The sequence below is a fragment of the Elephantulus edwardii genome, unplaced genomic scaffold (assembly GCF_000299155.1).
Source record: "Elephantulus edwardii isolate Elephantulus edwardi_28Jun2011 unplaced genomic scaffold, EleEdw1.0 scaffold00095, whole genome shotgun sequence".
NCBI lineage: Eukaryota > Metazoa > Chordata > Mammalia > Macroscelidea > Macroscelididae > Elephantulus > Elephantulus edwardii.
In genome coordinates this window covers 1,104,446-1,125,113 of record NW_006399845.1, presented here as the reverse complement: position 1 = coordinate 1,125,113, position 20,668 = coordinate 1,104,446, and the positions used below count along the sequence as shown (strand labels likewise).

General features: G+C 39.9%; 1 protein-coding gene across 1 annotated transcript in view; it reads right to left on the bottom strand.

Moving 5' to 3' along the window:
* GRXCR2 (glutaredoxin, cysteine rich 2) overlaps window positions 1-19,643 on the bottom strand; it is a 22,247-nt gene extending 2,604 nt beyond the window's left edge. Inside the window, exons 1-2 of the mRNA XM_006891106.1 lie at window positions 19,308-19,643; window positions 6,977-7,204 (exon numbers count right to left, since the gene is read on the bottom strand). Of these exons, the coding sequence (XP_006891168.1) occupies window positions 6,977-7,204; window positions 19,308-19,643 (564 nt within the window). The remainder of the gene's footprint in view (window positions 1-6,976; window positions 7,205-19,307) is intronic.
* Between the last annotated feature and the right edge of the window lie 1,025 nt (window positions 19,644-20,668).

Here is a 20,668-nt window from a genome sequence, read left to right as displayed (position 1 = left end):
GCCCTAAAATATAATACTTTTAGACTATTCTCTCCCCCATAGACTTCAATGCCATAAACATATTTCATCCAGTTTTTCTCAGTCTTACCCCCACTTTTGAAATGGCTTGCCTCCGGAAACTCTATGAATGTGGAGAATCGACGAAAGTTATACAAGTGGTCAGGTCTACTACTAGACGACACTTAACAACAACAGCAACAACAACTATAAAACATGGGAGAGGCTAGAGAGCATTATGCTGAGTAGATTAACTCAGTCATATAAGGACAAATACTACATAAGACTATTATTGTAAAAACAGAAGGATATCTAGTAAGATACGGATAAATGAGGGTAGATAGGATGGAATAACAAAGTCACAGAGTTTGGTGGGCAGAGGGAGGTGATGAAGGAATTTGGATAGATCTAGTGGGAACCTGACAAGACAGGGGGATAGTGAGCATAGATCAATGACAATTAATTTTATAATACAGAGTGTGTGGGGAGAATTGTATGAAACACAATATGAATGAAGGAATGTGAAACAGAATGTGTATGAAAAAACAAAGTGTATGAATTTTGTATGCAAACCAATATTAAAAAAATTTTTTAAAGGAAAAAATAAGACTTCCCTGGAATTCTGGAATACTGAGAGATGTAAATAAATACTGTAATATAACTAGTTGGTATATGATAGGCTTTCCCTAAGTCACATGACTTCTAAGCCTTAACAATAATTTTTCTAGTCCTCCACTTCCGGCCTGCAGAAAACATCCCTCAACTATTGTTTTGCTTGTCCTGTAAAATACTTCAAGGAAATTGGTAATGTTTATAGTGCTCTGGTGATGCACTGGCCAGAAGCTGTACTGCAATCCTGGCCCAAAGGTACACAGAAAGATAGGCAATCTTTTCTGTGCAATTAACTGTCTCTAAAACCAGCTATGGGTTGGTTCTGACTTTATGGTACACAACAACAACAACACACTGCTGATAGATTATACTTTCTAAGAAATCTGGCTATGCCAGTTCAATAGCAGAATCATCTAGCACCCAGACTGTCCATTTCACCTCCAAAGTATATATCCCTTTTATTCCATCTGCATAAGCAAACCCCTAGTAGTCCACACTCACCAACTCTGGTCTGGATTCAGCTTGGTGCTCTGGTCTTCCAGGATGTTCTGTCCACTGAGCCAATTTCATTAAGTGCCTGGCACATAGAAGGCACTCAAGAAACATTTGTTGAATAAGCACATGAATGAACTCACTCCAACAGACTCTTTAATAAATGCTTGCCCTCCAGATAAAGCCTCAAGATAAAATCCAATGTCCTAAATGGATTCAAATCTTCAGGCACTTCTTTCATCTGACTCTTGCCCTTAAGCCTCTCTATACCTGGTCTCCAACAACCTCTACCGGCTCCTGACCCGGCTAGAGTTTATTTTCTCAGATATCAGCCTGGCAGAAGGCCTTTCTGGCCCAGGGGCCACCTCCTTGGTGAGTGTGGTTGTCTACTGAAAGCTCCTACTGACAAGACAGGAAGCTCTCTGGACAAGTGCCTATGCACCATCGCTTCCCTGTCATTAAGCACAGTACCTGGCACTACAGATCTTGTTCGCATATTAGCTGAATGTGTAAACAAACAAAACAATGATGTCTGCAGAGTCAGTGCTGTCTGCAGAGTTTTTCCTGTTCTTAAATTTTAGAACTAAAAAGACAGCTGAAATCCACTGGGTGACTCCTCCAGCCAAAATAGCTTTCTTTTACAACCTAAGAATAAAAACTATCTCTGAAAACGGAGGCATGCCTTCTGAAAATAACTCCATCAGGCGGCAGAGCGCCAAAGAAGTATTACATTTTTTATTTATTCTAGATTTAGGGAATGAAAGTGATTTCCCAGCTGGCAAAAACTCAAATCATGTCTATGTAAACTTTTGCTAATATTTCATTGATCACTGACATATTTTAATGTTTTCTTCCCTTACAGTATTCAAAAATAAATATATTTGCCAAAATATTCTTTTCAAAATATTGCCACAGTCCATTTTGCTGCCAGATCCATTATATTTCATGTTTTGTACTTGCTCCCGGTGAAATGTTTGTAATATAATTCAGTATTGCCAAGAAAGTACAGTAAAATTCTCACATAATGGTACACAAGTGCCTCAAATTCTCAATTGCAAAAGATACTGGAGGATACATTAAATTGTTAATTAAATTATCTGATGAGCCTCCTGCAGAGAATGAGTGTAGACCTTCTCATGTGGTTTCACTGCAATGTCCATTCTTGTCCTGGATTTTCACCTTTCCTTCAAACACTCACTCTCAATAGGACTTTTTTTAATCACTCAACTAACTCAATAAAGGAGTGTTGTAAGTGTAGTGGCTAAAGTGCTTAACTGCTAACCAAAACTGTTAACCACTAGCCAACTCAAAGGGGAAGATGTGACAGTCTACTGCATAAAGGCTACAGCCTTGACTGTAATAAAACTCTCACCAGACAGTTCTACTCTATCTTAAAGGCCATGATGAGTTAGAACTGTCTCTGTGGCAACAAGTCTATACAACACAGGCATGGCATAGTCTCGGGACATCCAAGATCAATATGACTTAAAAAAAAGCTCTTTGCGGCAAGAAGCTGTGCTGCAATCCCAAAGGCACACGGTTTAAATCCACCAGATGCTCTACTGAAGAAAGAGGGGCAATCTACTCCTGTCCCAGTTGGATCTGATTTGATGGTACACAACAAGGGGGGAAAAAAATCTCATTGAGAAGGACATGAACATAGTTGTAGCACATAGCTTATGTTCTAGAATATAATCTGAAAAAAATAACAACAAAAAAATCCCCACAAAAACCTTTAAACTCATTGCTGTGGAGTTGGGACAGAATCATAACTGACCCTCCAGCATGCTCAGAGCCAATCATGAGAGGAGACTGCCCATCTTCCTCCTGTGGAGCCATTGACCGAGACAGTTGGGGTTAGCAGAGCAACTCCCTGTGAATTCATCCACCAGGCTCTCCCACTCAACCCACCTCTTACCAGCTCTCTTACCAGCAGGCAGAGATTTAGCTGTATTTGCATATTCAAGGATTTGTGAAACCCTAAAGATAGTAGCTAGCACCAATCTAGAAACTACACAGCAGAATAGTTATGATCATGGGGCTGGTAGTTAGATAAAACTGAGTTTCAGTACAGGTTCTAGTGACTTCTAGGAATTTATCTAACCTCTACGAGCTTCAGTTCCTTCAATTGAAGAATGGGCTTGTTAATCACGTTGACCTCACAGGGTCCCTTAGATGATTAAATGGGCTGATATCTACTCTTGATGAGCCCTCAGTAAGCAGCAGTTATCCTTACTATGTTACTAACAGTTGTTACTCTGAGATCACTTAATGCAGGAAGAGGCCCAGATGAAATCCACTGAGCACAGAGCCAGGTTTTCTTCCCTTTCCATGTTTCACTGTGGCACCATTCAGTGGTCCCTCTCCTTTTCTTCTATAGTTAATACAGAGATTCAAGCACGGGCTGCGCTTTAAGCCTTGCCTGCTCTTTCATCAAAGTTCCCACTGCTTCCCTGCTCCATCTAACAAAACAAAGAGCCTCCTGGTCAGAAGGAGCTCCTTGATGTTCTCTGACCCTCACTTTCAAAATAAAACTTGTCTGGGCATTTACTGCATGAGGGATTGGGCAAACAAATAGCAATTTAAAGTAGAGTTCAAAGGGCAGGCATGTGAAGTAAAACCTTTCACGGCCACCTTCGGCTGCGCACTCCTGTCCTGGTTTACAGCAGTACAGCAAAAACGAACAGATTACCTCCAAATTGAATTTAAAGGTAATTGTCATGTTGTATCTGCTGTTGCTTTTCATTCAGGTCCGCAGTGTGACCTGCATTTCATTATGTCTGCTCCTCATCTAAAAAGATATGTTGATAGACGTTTCAGTGTGGCATAAGAAATAGCAGAATTAAAGATTTTTATTTATTTTTTTTTTAGAGTGGAAAAACAACATTTTGGATCAAAATGTCCTCTGCCTGCTGCTTTTCTAGGTTCTTAAGGATGCTTTGTAGAAGACAAGAGAAAGCAAGAGCAGACAATCCTTACCAGGAATTCTTCGGTCCCAAATTCCAAAATCCTTTCTACAAGTATTTAATTAATACTGTGGGTGCCTATTATATGTCCATTATACTGATAGTACAATGTTACCTCTAACACAAACATGGCATATGTCCTCACAGAGACTGAGTCATAGTGGGGGGAAAAAACAAAACCAAAACTAAAACTCTCTGTGACATGAAGGGCTGGAGGGAAGAAGGAGGACAATGTGGGGAGCGTTCTGAGCAGAAATGCTTTTGTCCTTATCAGGAAAGGGCAAAATGAACATAAAAAAACAGGTAAATGGGCAGAGTGCCCAGAACAGAGAGGGAAGTAAGGTGTGTCTGGAAGGGTCAACAGTGGCCAACATTTCAATAGAACAAGGTATTTGGCTTTATCCTAAGCAATGAAAGGCCATTAAAGTAAGGAGTGGGGAAGATTGTCAAAGATAGTATAAAACTAGATTTGTGTTTCAAAAATATTTTCAAGGATGAGGTCAGATAATAGACGCGAGTCTGCTCTGTGAGAAGACCTGCAAGAGCTGATTTCTCAGATTCAAGTTATTGGTGTTGCAGTAGAGGTAAAACCAAGTAGAGGGAGGGAGGCTGAGAGAGGATTCTAGAGAAGTTGTCAAGAACCAGGTGGATTCAAGAAATGAGAAAGATGACCTAATAGAAGTGTGGTCCTTCTCTTAAGACTCACTCACACTCAACATCAAGCCATGAACTTCCAAGATGGGGACATCTCTCAAGTGCAAGGGAACCTTATGCTAATGTTGCCATGTCCATAATTTCATGGAAATTAAAGTGAGTCCCACAGAAATCTTTAAATCCCCTCAAAAAACAGCATACAGAGGAGAGGGTGATCAACACAACAAAACAACCCCAAGCTCTTCATTTCTTAAGAAATTCATGCTTTTAAGTTCTTAAAACCATCAAAATTGCTTCCTCCATCCCCACCTCCTGCACTATGAACTAACAGACATGGTTTCCATGGTGGGGCACACACCCCTCTGGGGTCTATAGCGGGGGAAACACGAGAACTTGTATTTACATTTATTTTTATCTAAAAACAAGGTAGAAATTAAGCTGCAATACTATTTTAGAAAGAAATTGGTACACTAACTTAGCACACTAGTTGACACTGGTGCCCTCACTAGACCAGGAGGTGGTAACTGGACAAATGCAGGACTTAAGGACGTCAGGAATAGTGTGAATGTTCAGGGATAACTCTCTGGGATTGATGGCGATGCGCCCACTTGCTTACTCATTTTCAGCATAATGTGTTACTTGTGCCAGGTGGGTCAAGGTGCGTGTTACAAAGGATACTACTTCATTTAAGCCAAGACAAAACCTTAAAAACAGCTGTGTGCCTTTCTTTCCTTCAAGGAAAGTATAGGTTGAAAATAACACTGAAAATAGAATTATAAGTAAACATATAAATGAAAGGCAAGCTCCAAAAACAAACTAACTGCCTTGGGGTTAAGTCTAACCTATGGAAATGCTCCATCAGGCTTCTGAGGCTACACATCTTTTTTTTTTTTTTAGGCTACACATCTACACATCTTAACCAGAGCAGACTGCCTCATTGTTCTCCCTCAGGGTGGTTGGTGGGTTCAAACTGCTGACCTTTTGGGTTTCAGCCCAATACTTAACCTACTAAGCCACCAAGGTTTCATAAGGTACGGGCCCTGAGCTTGCTTTGTATTTATTTCTCTTATCTCTCCACTTCTAAAACTGTCCATAAGTGACGGTGCAATATTAAATCCATAAACAACAGCTCTCAAAAGAAATTAGTAACCCATTCTTCCACCTTTGATGCTGGGGCTGGCATTGCCCTGAACGACCACTTTGTCAAACTCATTTACTGGTATGACAATGAATTTGGCTACAGCAACCGGGTGGTCGACCTGATGGTTCACATGGCCTCCAAAGAATAAGATCCCCTTGGACCACCAGCCCCAGCAATAGCACTAGAAGAGAGAGAGAGAGACCCTCAGCTGCTGGGGAGTCCTTGCCCCAACTTGATCCTCCCACACACTGAGAATCTCACACCCTTGACACAAGTTTCCATCAAATCCCCCTGAGAAAGGGGAGGGCCTTGGCGAGCCCATCTTGTCATGTACCATCAATAAAGTACACTGTACTCAGCCAAAAGAAAAAAAGAAAAGAAAAAAAAAGAAATCAGTAAATAAGTTTAAAATAGGCTCAAGATCAGTTTTAAGCCCTAAAACTTAAAGACAAATATCCCTGAAGTCTTCTTAAAACCCAACAATACCTTAAAATAATCAGGAAAGAACGTCTTCCTTGAGCACTTGCGTGCTTCTAAGATCGGCCCATATGGGATCAAATTGACAAGAGCATCTCAAAATACTAGATGGGAAACTTAGCTGCAAGTGAGTAAATGTTATTGGGGAGGAATAACTCAGAAAAAGAGGATGCAAATGATTGGACAACTCCAAGAATGTAATCAACGTTACTAAATTATACACGGAGGAATAGTTGCATTGGTATGTGTTTTGCTGTGTGTGTTCTCAATTTTGTCATATGCCATTGAGTCAAAATCAACTCGTAGCTGACCTTCCAGTTGGTTTTCAGAGGAAGTTTAATCACACGGCAAGAGATTTCCTATCCTTCTCCCATGAAGTAGCTGGCGAGTGACAATAACAAAAATAAAATACGTCATGAAAATTTTAAATTATGAGTCCTTGCAGGATGGACTTTACAACCTCTATTGTTAATGTATCACTAAATGCAACAAACCTTACATTTCCACATCTTTAACATCTAGACATGAAAAGTATTTATAGTCAAACTATTTTACTTACGGCCTACACAACCCAAACCATCTGGAGGCCACCACTGCCGGCCAGCTTGGGTGGGGTTCTGAGGCCGCTAGGACACACCTGTGTATACTGGTTATGGGGGAACCTGCTTTCCGTCTCTGGCAAAGGCCCATCAGTCTGGTCTCTGTTTCCATAGGTTTCTTCTTTGTTCATCAGAGATTGTTCCTCAGCCTCCTCTTCCTTCTGCAGAATTTTCCTCATGAAGTCTCTCTTATCCATTGGGGTGCGAATGATTTTCAGATTATTCGTGTAGATGATTATCTTCCCAAAATCTATGATGGGTGGGGGCTAGAGAAATAGAAATTGAGCATGAAACCTTTGCTACCAATCACCAAAGCAGAATCTGTTTGCTTAATATCCCAGTAAACAGGCAAGCAAGGAACTTCTATCATCCAGAACCCGTGAGCTCATGACACCTCACGGCTACAGTTCATTGTATGATTTGTTCCCTCGCTCTGAAAGACAAAAAGCCAGTTTCCTTCTCCCTGTTGATGGCAAGCAACTAAAACTGAACTCAGCATGTAGATAGAGTGTAGAAATTTAGAGGATAAGGTTCAGATTTCTTAGTCTAGTGGTAAGGAGCTATGTTGCCAACCTTAAGGAACAAGGTTCAAATCCACCAGTTGCTCTCCGAGAAAGGACAGTCTCCTCCCACACAGTTTATTGCCTCTGAAAACCCACTGGAGGATTGGCTATGGTTGGTTCTGACTCGATGATTCATTCATAGCAATATACCATATAAGCTGATCTAGGACTAGACCCATTGAATGTTTCATAAATGCAAAGCAAACCCTTTTGTTGTAAATACCTCTGCAAAACAATTTCTGTGCATAAGCATAATGTCTTAGCACCAGATCTATATTACAAATAGTGCTCGAAAAATTCACTACTATTAGTTAGGGAGCCTTATTGCCATTTTATTGTTGTCAAGTCAGAATAGACTCAGAGCTGACATCCCTTTGCATCTCCAAGGCTGTAAATTGAGTTGATTGTAAATTGGAGAAGATTGCTTCTCTTTCTCCACTTTGATGGCTTCTAACCACCAGAAAGGCATAGCCTTTAGGTTAACAGTCAGCTCCCAAGAGACTATGCCACCACGGCTCCCTGACTAATACCAGCAAATCTTTTGAGCACTATTTGTGTGTTAGATGTGGTGCTAAGTATTTTACAAACATGAATTCACTGAATTCCTACAAAAACCCTAGAGACTGGTGTTGGTTTTTTTAATCATATAAAAATATTTTTTGCCTTTTATTAGTTAAAATGCCTAATTAAATGGTTTCTATCTGTTGGATAATTTACTGCTGTTGTTAGGTGCCACAGAGCCAAAGTCCGATTCATACTGACCCTACGAACAACAGATCTAAACCCTGTCCCGATCTGTGCCATCCTCACCATTGACACACTTGTACCCATTTCTGTAGTCACTGTGTCAACCCATCTTTTTAAAGGTCATTCTCTTTGTCATTGACCCTCTACATGTCCAAGCACAATATCCTTTTCCAAGGAATAGCCCTTCCTAACAACATGTTCAAAGTATGTGATATGAAATTCACCACCATCCCAACATTTAAGAAGCACTCTGAAGGCACTCTTTCTAAGACATATCTGTTTGTTCTTTTGGCAGTCCATGGGATATTCAGTGAAAGGGTGCCAAAGTAAGAGAGATGAACAGAAGATTTCAAAAGGCAGCTCAAGAAGACAAAGCAAAACATTATAATAGAGTGTGCTGATTCAGACCATGAGCTCCCTGTTTAAACTTGTTCTTATAATGGAGTGTACCTGATTCAGACTACGGTCTTCTCAGTCATTTGCTCTGCATCTGAGAGCTGGACAATGAAATGAGATCACAGAAGAAGAATTGATGTCTTTGAGTTGTGGTCCTGGAGAAGAATACTGAGTCTGGTGCTCTTGATTTTAACTCCCAGAGCCCCCATGTGACAGAGTAGAATGTTTTCTAGATTATAATTTTATGGGAGTAGATCACCAGGTCTTTTTTTCCATGGATCCTCTGAATAGACTAAGCTGCAGATTTCTCCGTTAGCACCTTCGGGCTTAACGGTTTCACCAGCAAGATAAGAAACTGTCCCCATGGGGTTAAGTGCTTGATCAAGTAATTAAATTTATTTCTTATTTGTGGCTGAGATGTGAACCCAAGTCTGTCTCATTCTAACGACAAAATTCTTAACATATTCCCTTTAGTTAGTGCTTGACTACTAACAGAAAGAGGGTGGTCCAGGCCTACTGAGTGGTATCCCAGCAGAAAGCCCTGATGAGCCTCTTCTGAAGGTGGCAACCATGGTTCACATTCAGCTTGACAAACAGGCATCAGCATGAGCACAATTGACTCAAACACAACTGATTTTACCCTGAACTATCACAAACTTTTCTTTTTTTCCTCCAAAAACATATAGGATTGCAAAGAACAAAAGTCTTTTTAATGTTGTTGATTGCCTTGATTCGAGCACAACTCCTCATGACCCTATGAACAAAAGGCCTGACGCCCCTCTACAACTATCGACATTTATCAAAGTTCACTGAGTTTCAGTAAGCATGTTATTTAGGAAGTGGATGCCACTCCTGCTTCCCAATCTGTCATAGCATGTTGTACTTGTTAAGTGCCATTGGGCTGCCTGCAATGTATAGCGACCGTGCGTACTGCAGCTCTGAACCCTTCCCTGCCCTGAGCCAGTCTCACTAACTCCGACACACCAGTCCCCGTTGCCTCAGTTACTGTATCAATCCATCTCATCCAGGGTTTCCCTCTCCTGCGCTGTCTGTCCACCCTTCTGAGCACGATGTCCTTCTCCAAGGACTGGTCTCTCCTGGCCATATGCCCCAAGTAAGTGAGGCAGAGCTTCAAGATCCTAGCCAAAAAGGAGAGCCTTGGTTTCACCCTCTCCAAGAAGGACCTATTTGTTTTCTTGGCAGTCCATGGTATGTTCAAGACTCTTCTCCAGCACTATAGCTCAAAGAAATCTATTCTTCTTCTTTCATGCTTAGTCATTGTCCAACTCTTTGAAACATAACAAGTAATTGGGAAGACTATGGCCTGGATTAGGTGCACCTTTGAATCTAGACTGCCATCATTGCTCTTCAGCACTCTGTAGAGGTCTCTGACAACAGATTTTCCCAATGCAATTCGTCTTTTGATTTCCTGACTGCTGGTGTTAAGAGTGTTGATTGTGGATCCAAGCTAGCTATAAATGCTAAAAATCTCAATCTCTTCTTCATCTAATATGTGCTGCCAATTGTCCCAGGGGTGAGAATCTTTGTCTTATTCATGTTGAGCTTCAATCCATATTGAAGGCTACAATCCTTGACCTTTTGCAGCAAGTGTTTCAGGTCTTCTTCAGTTTCAGCAAACAAGGTTGTGTCATCTGCATATCGTCTATTGTTGATGAGTCTCCCTCCATCTTGATGCCACACTCCTGCTCATAAAGCCCTGCTTCTCAAATGATCTGTTGTACAAACAGATTGAAAAGGTACTGGGACAGGATGCATTCCTGACACACTACTTTCCTGATTTTGAACCATGCAGTGTTTCCTTGCTCTGTCCTGAGGAATGCATATTGGTCCAAGTATATATAGCTTTCTTATAAGCCCAATCAAGTGTTCTGAAATTCCCATTTTCCTCAAGGTTAGCTACAATTTATTGTGATCCACACAGGCAAAAGCCTTTGCATAGTCAATGAAACACAGATAGGCATTCTTCTGGTACTCTGCTTTCTGCCAAGATCCATCTGACATTGGCAATAATGTCTCTAGTTTATTTACAAAACTTGAATACAAATTTGATCAAATTCTTTCAATTTCCTTCACCCCCCCACCCACAAAATTGTACAACCCAATGATTAATCTCCCCCTCCCCCCGCACATCCACATCCCCTCTGATTCCAGCCTCTCCCACCCTTTCTGGATCCTTATACTCATTCTACAATAATGGTTTTATATAATATTTATCCTTGTGGGACTGAGTTCACTCAGCATAATGCTCTCCAGTCCCTCCCAAGTTAGGTAATAATTTACAAAGTTATTGCTCCTGTGTACTGCATAGTATTCCATTGTGTGAATGTACCATAATTTCTAGTAGAAAAAAAAATAAAAGCAGTAAGAAAGAATAAAACAGAAGAGAGAAAAAAATGTCCTTAGTGCCACGACCTCTTCTAAACCCAGCCTGTATTTCTCTGTAGCTCTTTGTCAGTGTGCTGTTCAAGTCTTCTCTGGATAATCATCAGCAGGATTTTGATAATGTGTGATATTAGTGATATTTTTCAATAATTTCCACACTCTGTTGGGTCACATTTTTTTTGGAATGGGAATAACTATGGATCTCTTCCAATCAGTTGATCAAGTAGTTGTCCCCCAGATTTCTTGGCACAACTTGGTGAGCACATGCAGGGCAGCATCTGTTTGCTGAAATATGTCAATTGGTATTCCATCAATTCCTGGGGCTTTATTTTTTGCCAACTCCTTCAGAGTAGCCTGAACTTCCCCCTTCATCATCATCATTACCTCTTGATTATATGTTGTTTCTTGAAATTCTTCTGTGTCAGCCAATTCTTTTTGGTACAATGACTCTGTATACTCCTTCCATATGTTTTTTTTTAATACTTCTGGAATAAGTCAGTATTCGGCCCATAGCATCTTTAAGTATTGCGACAAGTGGCTTGAATTTATTCTTTAGTTATTTCAGCTTAAAAAATGCTGAGCGACTACACCCCTTTTGATTTTCTGATTCCAGCTTGTTACACATTTCATTATAATATTTTGCCTTGCCTTTCTCAGTAGTACTTTGAAATCTATTCAGTTCCTTAAACTCTTGATTTCGTCCCTTTGCTTTTGCGTCTTAAAGCTCTAGAGCAGTATTCAGAGTCTCTTCTGGCATCCATTTTGGTCTTTTCTTCTTCTTCTTCCATCTTAGTACTGAGTTTTTGCATTCTCCATGAACGATATTCTTGATATCTTCCCATAGCTTATCTGGTCTTCTTTTATTAGTGTTCAAGGCCTCAAACCTATTCCTGGGTTGGTTTTTAAATTCATGAAAGATAGACTCAAGGTCAAATTTTGATTCCTGTGTATATGATTTAACCGTCTTTTATTTTAATTTGAACAGTTGATGGTCTGTTACACAGTCAGCATCTGGCCTAGTTTTACTGCTGATAGCAAACTTCTCCTTCCATAAATGTAATTAATCTGATTACTGTACATCCCATTGGGTGAAGTCCATGTGTATAGCCTGCATTAAAAATTATTATACATACTTAAAATTATGTGAGGGATATATATTCTTTCATAATTTGTCATTTTAATTATGCATATAATAGAACATTTTTGTGTTTATAAACATCCTTCTAAAGCATTATTATTAATAATTATTCCTTTGTGTGGATATATCATGTGTTATTAAATCGTTTTATATATTGACAAAATACATGTAAGGAGTCCTATGATACAGTAGAGAAGCATGGGCAATAAATGATTAAGGATTGCCTGACCATGAACCAATATTTTTACAGCGTTAGCACAACTTTGAGGAAAACTACATTAGATCTCAAAGCTCTGATTGCCTATTGTGAGACATAACAATCCTTCAGCACTTCTGTTTGCACGTCTACAAATGGCTGTAGGTACCACAACACTTCAACTAATTCTTCCCATACTGGTTGATATGGAGCACCTTTCTGTTACCCTCTCTTGTTGTTATTGATTGCTGTCAAGTTAAGCACGACTCATAGTGACCCTATGAGCAAAGACCTGAAGCCTTTCTAAAACTATCATCATTTCCCAAAGTCCATAGAGTTTCCAGAGACATGTTGTTTAGGAAGTGGATGCAACTCCTGCTTCCAAATCTGTTACCCTAGACTTCTATAACAGAGTGTCTACCATCCCTCAAACCAAAAACCAAACCATCTACTTCTAACTGATGGCAACCCAGCGTGCTGCAGACTGGTACTGCACTCCACAGCGTTTTCATGACTGTGACTTTTGGAAACAGATAACCAGGCACACCCTCCACTCCCCCACCCCCACAAGGCATCTCTAGGTGGGTTCAAACCACAGATCTTTTGGTTAGTAGCTGAGTACTTAACCACCTGTGCCTCCCAGTAATTAAGACTGAATGTTTGTAAGCCCACTTCTCAGAATCCTGCCCAGCACTCTGCCAGCTTTCCCACTGATAGGGCCCTCCATCTCGGGTGTTAAATATTTTGACTCTTCTCCCTGAACAAACTGTATTGCCTTCTGGGGATGCAGATGCTTTAAAAAAATATATAAAATCAAGTTTGCAAAATCTGAAGATTCCATGAAAAAGGTAGATATTGTTATTGCTGTCATTATCTTTTAAATGTTTGTCAGTCATACTCACACATACACCATGCTATACATTAGCATGCAGGGTATTTTCCCTGCTTATGGAACTGCATATGGCGACTGTTGCTGTTCCGAAGTGTCACAGAGTCAGAGTGCCTGCACAGGGCTGTCATCTTCCTCCCAACAGAACTACTGGGTGAGACTGAACCATCAACTCTTCAGTTAGCCACTGGCATACACCTGCTGTGCCACCAGAACTCTTTCTAGTATATTATAAACCTATATTGAAGGCCTATGTAAATCTATTTGGATGGTACAGATAAGCAGTCCTTTGTAAAGTACTTGTGCATTCCATTAAGACCTCCGGGTTTGAACAGATCTTCAGTATTTTGGTTGCCTTCCATGAAATAAAGAGCTGTAGGGGCATAATACATTATGTGTTAGGCTGCTAACCTGAAGTTCAGTGGTTCAAACCCACCAGCTGTTCTGTGGGATAAAGAAGCAAAGTTTCTTCTCACCAAGTTTTACAGGCTCAGAAACCTGAAGAAAGGTTTCTGTGACGAGTCAGGATTAACTTGACGGCAGCGGTTTTTGGTTTTTATTGTTATTCTTGTGTGCTGTTAAGTCAGAACTAGCACATAGCTGGCTCTCCAGCGAGTTTTCAGAGGCAGTAAATCACACGGGAGGAGACTGTCCATCTTCCACCCGCAGAGCAGCTGGTGGATTTGAACTTCGTGCCCTTGGGTTGGCACCACAATTCTTTACCACTAAGCCACTCATTTTCAGTTCTGTGAAATACCCATGGAGATGTCAATAATCATATATTAAGCCAGAGGCTTCCCACCAGGCCTTCTTTTCTCTCCCTCTGATCAAGGGATCGGATGGCAGCTTCCATTGCCTATTGTTTTATGCACACTGGATTCCTATTTCACACTCTGGACTATCAGTTTCTGAACATCAGAAGATAAGGATGGTGGTACTTTTGGAAGGTTCCATTTCTACTTCCAGTGATGGCCAAAGAGGTTCAGTTACTAGGGAGCTATTCCATATCTAGAGCTGGTTATTTCAAGGCAAAACTCTCCACATGCTAGAAGAATCTGAAGTCCCCTGCCTCGATCCTTTGCCTCTTAAGCAGGTCCACGTCTAAGAAACCTAGGGAAATGCATTTCTTTTCAAAATTTTCCAAAGATAGAGGGTTCCAAATCACCTTCAAGTGTGTTTAAGTTTCAGTCACCCTGACAGCCAAGTTCTTCCCTGTGTCTAAGGAAACTCCTGGGTGTAACTAAAGTTCACATTATCTGATTACACCCACTTGCCCATGAGGCTCACCTGCTCTTACATTATAGAGGTTCAGGATGGAGCGAGGTTTTTTTTCATTTTCTTCCCTATTGTCTGCCAGGGTGCTATCCATGAGTGAGCATTTGTAAATGCTAGAGTGGTGGTGTTGGTAATGTGCCTGGAGACGGGTATTCTGATACCACTGAAATGTTCTGTTTTCATTTGCACAAATTCCTACTGGCTGTTAGAAACATAACTAACTGGTTCTGGTGCCAGACAAGCCTGAGCTCAAAAGTTATACAAATTATGTCTAATTAACTCGGGAGCTTTCATTTTCCCAATTTATGAAACGCACATACAATCGATATCAAGTTTAAATTTCCTGATATGCATAAAGTGGGTGTCCAGTGCATACTATCCTCTTTCCTTTTCTCTTTGCTTCTACCATAAACCTTGTAAAACCTCAACCCATATCAATTCCTTGCAATATTTTGTTTGTTTTTAATGACTTTCTCTATAAACTACATTTTTTAAAAGACTAAGCATTTCTTCTTGTTAGATGCCGTCTAGTCGAGTAAAACTCATAGCGACCATATGAACAGTGGATCTGAACTCTGTCCTATCCTGTACCATCTATACACTTCCTGACACACTAGAGCCCACTGTGGCAGTTACTATGCCAATCCACCTGGTTGAGGGGCTTATTCTCCTTTGTCAACCTCCATCCTTCCCAACATCATGTCCCTCTCCAAGGAATAGCCCCTTTTAGCAACATTCATGAAGTATGTGAGGTGAAGCCTGTTCATTTTTGCCTCTAAAGAGCACTATGGCTGCATCCTTTAAAAAAAGACATATTTATTTGTTCTTTTAGCAGTCCATGGGAAATTCAGTACTCTTCTCCAATACAACTAAAAGGCATTAATTGTTTTGTCATCCCTATTCATTGTCCAGCTCTCAGATGCATAAGTGATCAGAAAGACCATGGTCTGAATCAGACTCACTTTAGCCTTCAAACTGACATCATTACTCCTCAATAATTTCCAGAGGTCCCTAACTGCAGATATTCCCTGTGCAATACACATTTATTTATTTCATAGTAATATAATTATGATCACAATAATCACTAATCTTTACTGGACATTTACAATGTGCCAGGCACAATATCAACTCTGTTGTTGTTATTTATATTTTTAAATTTATTACCTTTTAAATTATTAAAATAATCTCTTACTACATGCATTTAATACACTCATGCTGGAGATGATGCCATAGAATCTTAGAAAGGTTTAGTGGCTTGACAAGCTTATATTCAGAAGTAAGTGGGAAGAAATGGACATCAAAGTTCTGGTTTGTCTGTCATCAGAATGAACCCTTCCTCCTAATATTGTTCCTGACTGGCTCAATGTGGCTCCACGGCAATAATTAAACCCAATCCAACCCACTATTTTCAAGTCAACTGCAACTAATGGAAATCTCCTGCAATATAGAGTAGAACCACTCTACAGAGTTTCTGTTTCTTTGCCTTGTGGCTGTAATCTTTACGGAAGCAGATGGCCAGGTCTTAATTCTGTGGTACTAATAACTAGGAACAAATTCTCAACCTCTGTGTTAGTTGTGTTGTTGCTGTTAGGTACCATAGTCAACTTGGCTGTCAGGGTGACTGAAACTTAAACACACTTGAAGGTGATCTGGAACCTTCTATCTTTGGAAAACTTTGAAAGGAAATGTCCTACCCTCGGTTTCTTAGACGTGGACTTGCTTAAGATGCAGAGGGTTGAGCCAGGATGTAGCCAGACATTTTTCACTTCCTTCCCTATTGCCTGGCAAGGTGCTACACATGAGTGAGCATGAGAGGACTTGACCATGACCCATAGTGACCCTGTGAACAACAGAGCGGAACCCTGCTCTCTCCTGTGCCATCCTCACAAACTCTGCTATGTCCAAGCCCATTGTAAGAGTCCCTGTGCCACTCCTCCTCTCTGGGGGTCAGCCTCTGTTCCTCACCCAGCATGGTGCCTTTTTCCTAGGACAGGCCTCTCTTGACAACAGATTGGTATTTGTGTACAAACTGTTTCCGTCACCTAGGGACCCAGTCAATGTTTAACAGAGGTTATTTCACAATCAAGGAGCATTGGTGATGCAGTTAAGTAATTGGCTACTAACTGAAAGGTCAGTGATTCAAGCCCACAAGCTCATGGGAGAAAAATGTAGTACAGACTACATTCCCTAAAGATTTACGGTCTTAGAAATCACATAGGGAAGCTCTCCTCTGTCCTACAGGTTTGCAAGAGTCTAAATCAACTCTATGACAATGTGTTTTGAGTACTTTACATTGTAAGCTATTGCAAAATTATGATCTCCAAGTCTTATTTGCTTCATTGTATATAAATACCACATTGACAACCTAATGCCAATGGGATGAATTCTATGAAATTTGGCCAAGGTTTGATAAAGTTGGCTAATATTAGCACATAGCATTCAATCAGGCAACAACAACAACAACAAAACTAAAAAAAATAACACAAAGATCACTAGACCAAAGAGGAATGTGATTCATTTTAGAAAGCACATGCATATAAATGGTTTTGTGAAACTCAAGGTGAATGAAGAAATGTGTGAAGCACAGTGTAAATGACTTAAATACAATGTATAATCATATTCAATGAAAAAATTAAAATTGAAAAAGTACTGTAAATTAGATACTGTATTTTGACCAACTGATCATAATTCCAGATTAGTTTATCTGATTTTATATAAGAGTTTTGCTGATCAATGCCTTACTAGGCAATTAGATAAATGTCAAAATTGACATACAATTTAGGAAGGCCAAGCAGTCCAATGTTGTCTACCATGGTTTGCATGAACAGCAGCTTCGTAAACTCTGAAGAAACAAACAAAAAAGACATAGTTAAAAAAAAAAAAAAAGGAATGCTCTCTAATTCGGTAGGTGGAGGGAGGAGGTAAAGGAAAAGGGAAAGATCCAGCAGAGACTTGTAAAGACAGGGTAATGATGGGCATAGTCCAATGGTGAATAATTTTATAGAACATAACCCATGGAAATGATTGGATGAAACACAATGTGAATGAAAAATAGTGTGAAATAAAATGTATACAAACTTTGTAAGCTAACTAATATAAAATATATATTTTTTTTAAAGAAAGGAAATACTCTCAATACATGATCATCCAAGTACTCCACATTCAAGAAATTGTAGCTGTTATTATTGTCATCATGACACTTATGCAATAAACTTATTCTCTAAAAGGAACTGGTCATAGGATAAAACATCTTCAAAGCCAGAAGACCAGATTCCTATTCCAATTCTGAACTTAATGGCCCTGGAATACTGGGTAAGTCTTTTAACAGCTTACCACCAAATCTTCATCTGTGAGATGAGAATGACTATACTTTGTCTTTTAACACAAAGTTGTGGTGAAGACATCTTGAGATAAAATGTAATGAACACTAGCAATGCCTAAGGCAGTCTACCAATATGGGGGGCAAGGGGGGGTGGATTATAATAGCAGTTCCCTTTAAGATAAAGATATAAAGGAGATTCTTGATATTATCTTTGATAAATGTATACATGTCCATAATTACACCTTTACCAATGCCTCTCAGGCCAATATATTTGTCTGCAATAGCCATATGTCCTCCCCCTTAGGAAACTAACAATAAAAGTAATTGGAGAGTAATTATTGAAATTCATACTTTAAAGATGAGAGCACATTGTGGTGTGCTATTCTTCAGTAAGCTAGTATGTTATATAATTTTATCTAATTTTTTTTAAAAAGGACATTCAGGGGTCCATTGAGAGTACCACATAAACCCAATTCCTATTTATATTTTGAAATCAGTGCATGCTCTTCAGATTCTTCTAGCTTAAAATAATATATGGGCTTTTGATTATTCATGATATTGAGAAGGATGCATAATTATAATTCACATATAATATACTTGCTTCCATTTAATTATTAAATCTAACATCTTTCCCAAGTAACATTTTCTTTCATCTGGTTGACTTGGTTTTTACTGATTCTTCCTAGGACTTCTACGAGTTCATGTAAATAAGCAGTAGAAAGGCAAAATAAATAAACAAACATATTTTAAAAGCAAGCAGCAGGAGGGAGATAGGTTAAAAACCACAAGCTGAATAAACTGTCGTAGAATAATTGGCTGGAGTAAAATGAAGGCCTTCAAACACTTGTTTAGCTCTTTGAGGAAACAAAATGACTCATTGCTACATAATTTTCTAAAACTGTGATCTGTCAACCCAAAACCTTTTGCGCCTCTATTTCTATACCATGAGAATCAGAGGAAAACTCAACAGCAACTTATTACCCTGGATGGTATACGTTCACAGCATTTTGTAAAATTTCTCAAAACATACGTTTATTCTCATCCCACAAATACTACTCTGATATCAGAGCCCCTTTTGGTGCATCTTTGGCTCTTGTTGGTACCTGAACAAGTATAAGATACAAAGCTAAAGCATTTTTGTGTTTCTCTAAGCACACATGGCGTTGTCATCAATCAGAAGATTCAATGACAAGTAGTTGAGAATAAAGGCCTGGTGATCCACTTCCTCAAACCAGCCAATGACAGGCCTTTGGGTCAGAACGGTCCGGTTCCCATCTGACCATGAGGATGGGTGCAGAAATACAAAGGACAACATTACTTTGCATTGTGCACACGAGGTCGCCAAAAGTCAGGGCCCACTTCGTGGCAGCTAACAACAAAAATGACACACATTTTAGGAAGTGCTATGCTTAAAGCTTACATGCCACGCGCAATACCAACCTTATGGTCATTCATCTTGTAATCGTTAAAGAGAGGCTGGCTGCCTGTCAGGGTGTAGGCGCTGCCCTCTCTGAACACGCTGATCCGCTGAGCAGTCAGCTTTGGGGCGTACAGTTGGGGTTTGGGGGCTTCCCCAGACCCATACACACCATCCATTGGTTCCAGGGACTCTTGAAGAAAACTATGAGGATATTCCTCCCTTGGCGACTCTAATTCCTGCCCATCCTCAAAGACCTGCTTCAGCACTCGGCCACTGTACGAGGAGGAGATTTTAAAGCGCACTTTCCGGGGTTTGCCGTCGTTCTTCGGGTTGAGCTTCTTCTCGGGGTCCTCCATCAGCAGAAGCTTCACTCTGTGGTTTCCAAGACTCAGTGTAGCTGGTGAAACGCGGGGCTCTGAGAAAAAGGCATTTTATTTTCTCTCCTCATGCATATAATTAATTCAAGCTGGTGCTGGGCTCTGCTCAGCTTACAGCAACCGACACCCACAAATTAAATATTAATAGCCGCTCATGAGAAGACAGGTGATTGTGACTTTATGGAGCGGATGGAGCATAAGACAAGATTGGATGCCTTCTAAGCCTAGGTGCATTTCTAAATTCACTTCCATACTTTACTTTTCTTATCCTGATAATAAGGGACTTTATTCAGACTGAACAAGTAGTTCAGTGAGAATGGACGAGTACTCAATCTGTTAGCAAGTCGTTTGTGATTGTTACCAGTAAGAACCATGATTTATTGAATATTTAATATGTGTCAAATATTGTTGCATTAATTATGTGACTTAGTCATCTCCACAAAGAAAGCATGATAATCTCCATTTTACAGAAGGGAAAACTGAGACTCAGCTTTCCTTGTTTTCTACTCTATTACAGCAAAGTAAAGTGACAACAAGATTCAAATCCAGGTCTTAAGGGTCCAAAACTCATTAAAAGTCCTGGAAGTTGAACATTTCCAACTGATTTTCCTAGATTGCTGTAAGTTTTAGAAGTTGGCTCTAGGAGCAGGAAGAAGCCAAGGGCCCTGTCTTCTAAGCCTTCCATTGTTAGACATCATTAAGAGGCCCTCCATTCATGGCGCCCTCATCTATAAAGAATTAAATATTCCCCGAGCCAGGATCACAATCATTTGTATGTTTGCGCTCACTGTTACAGCCACTGCACCATTAGTCCATATCATTTTCCATGACCCTGAACTTCACCAAACGGGACATCCTTTCCTAGAAATTGGTCTTTCCTGTTTATGTATCCAATGAAGCAAGACAAAAGTCTTACCATCCTCACTTCTTTTTTTTTTTTGCTTTGTTTTTATGAAGATTGTATATTTTCCATTTTTACCATTTTTAAAATTAATTATTAATTT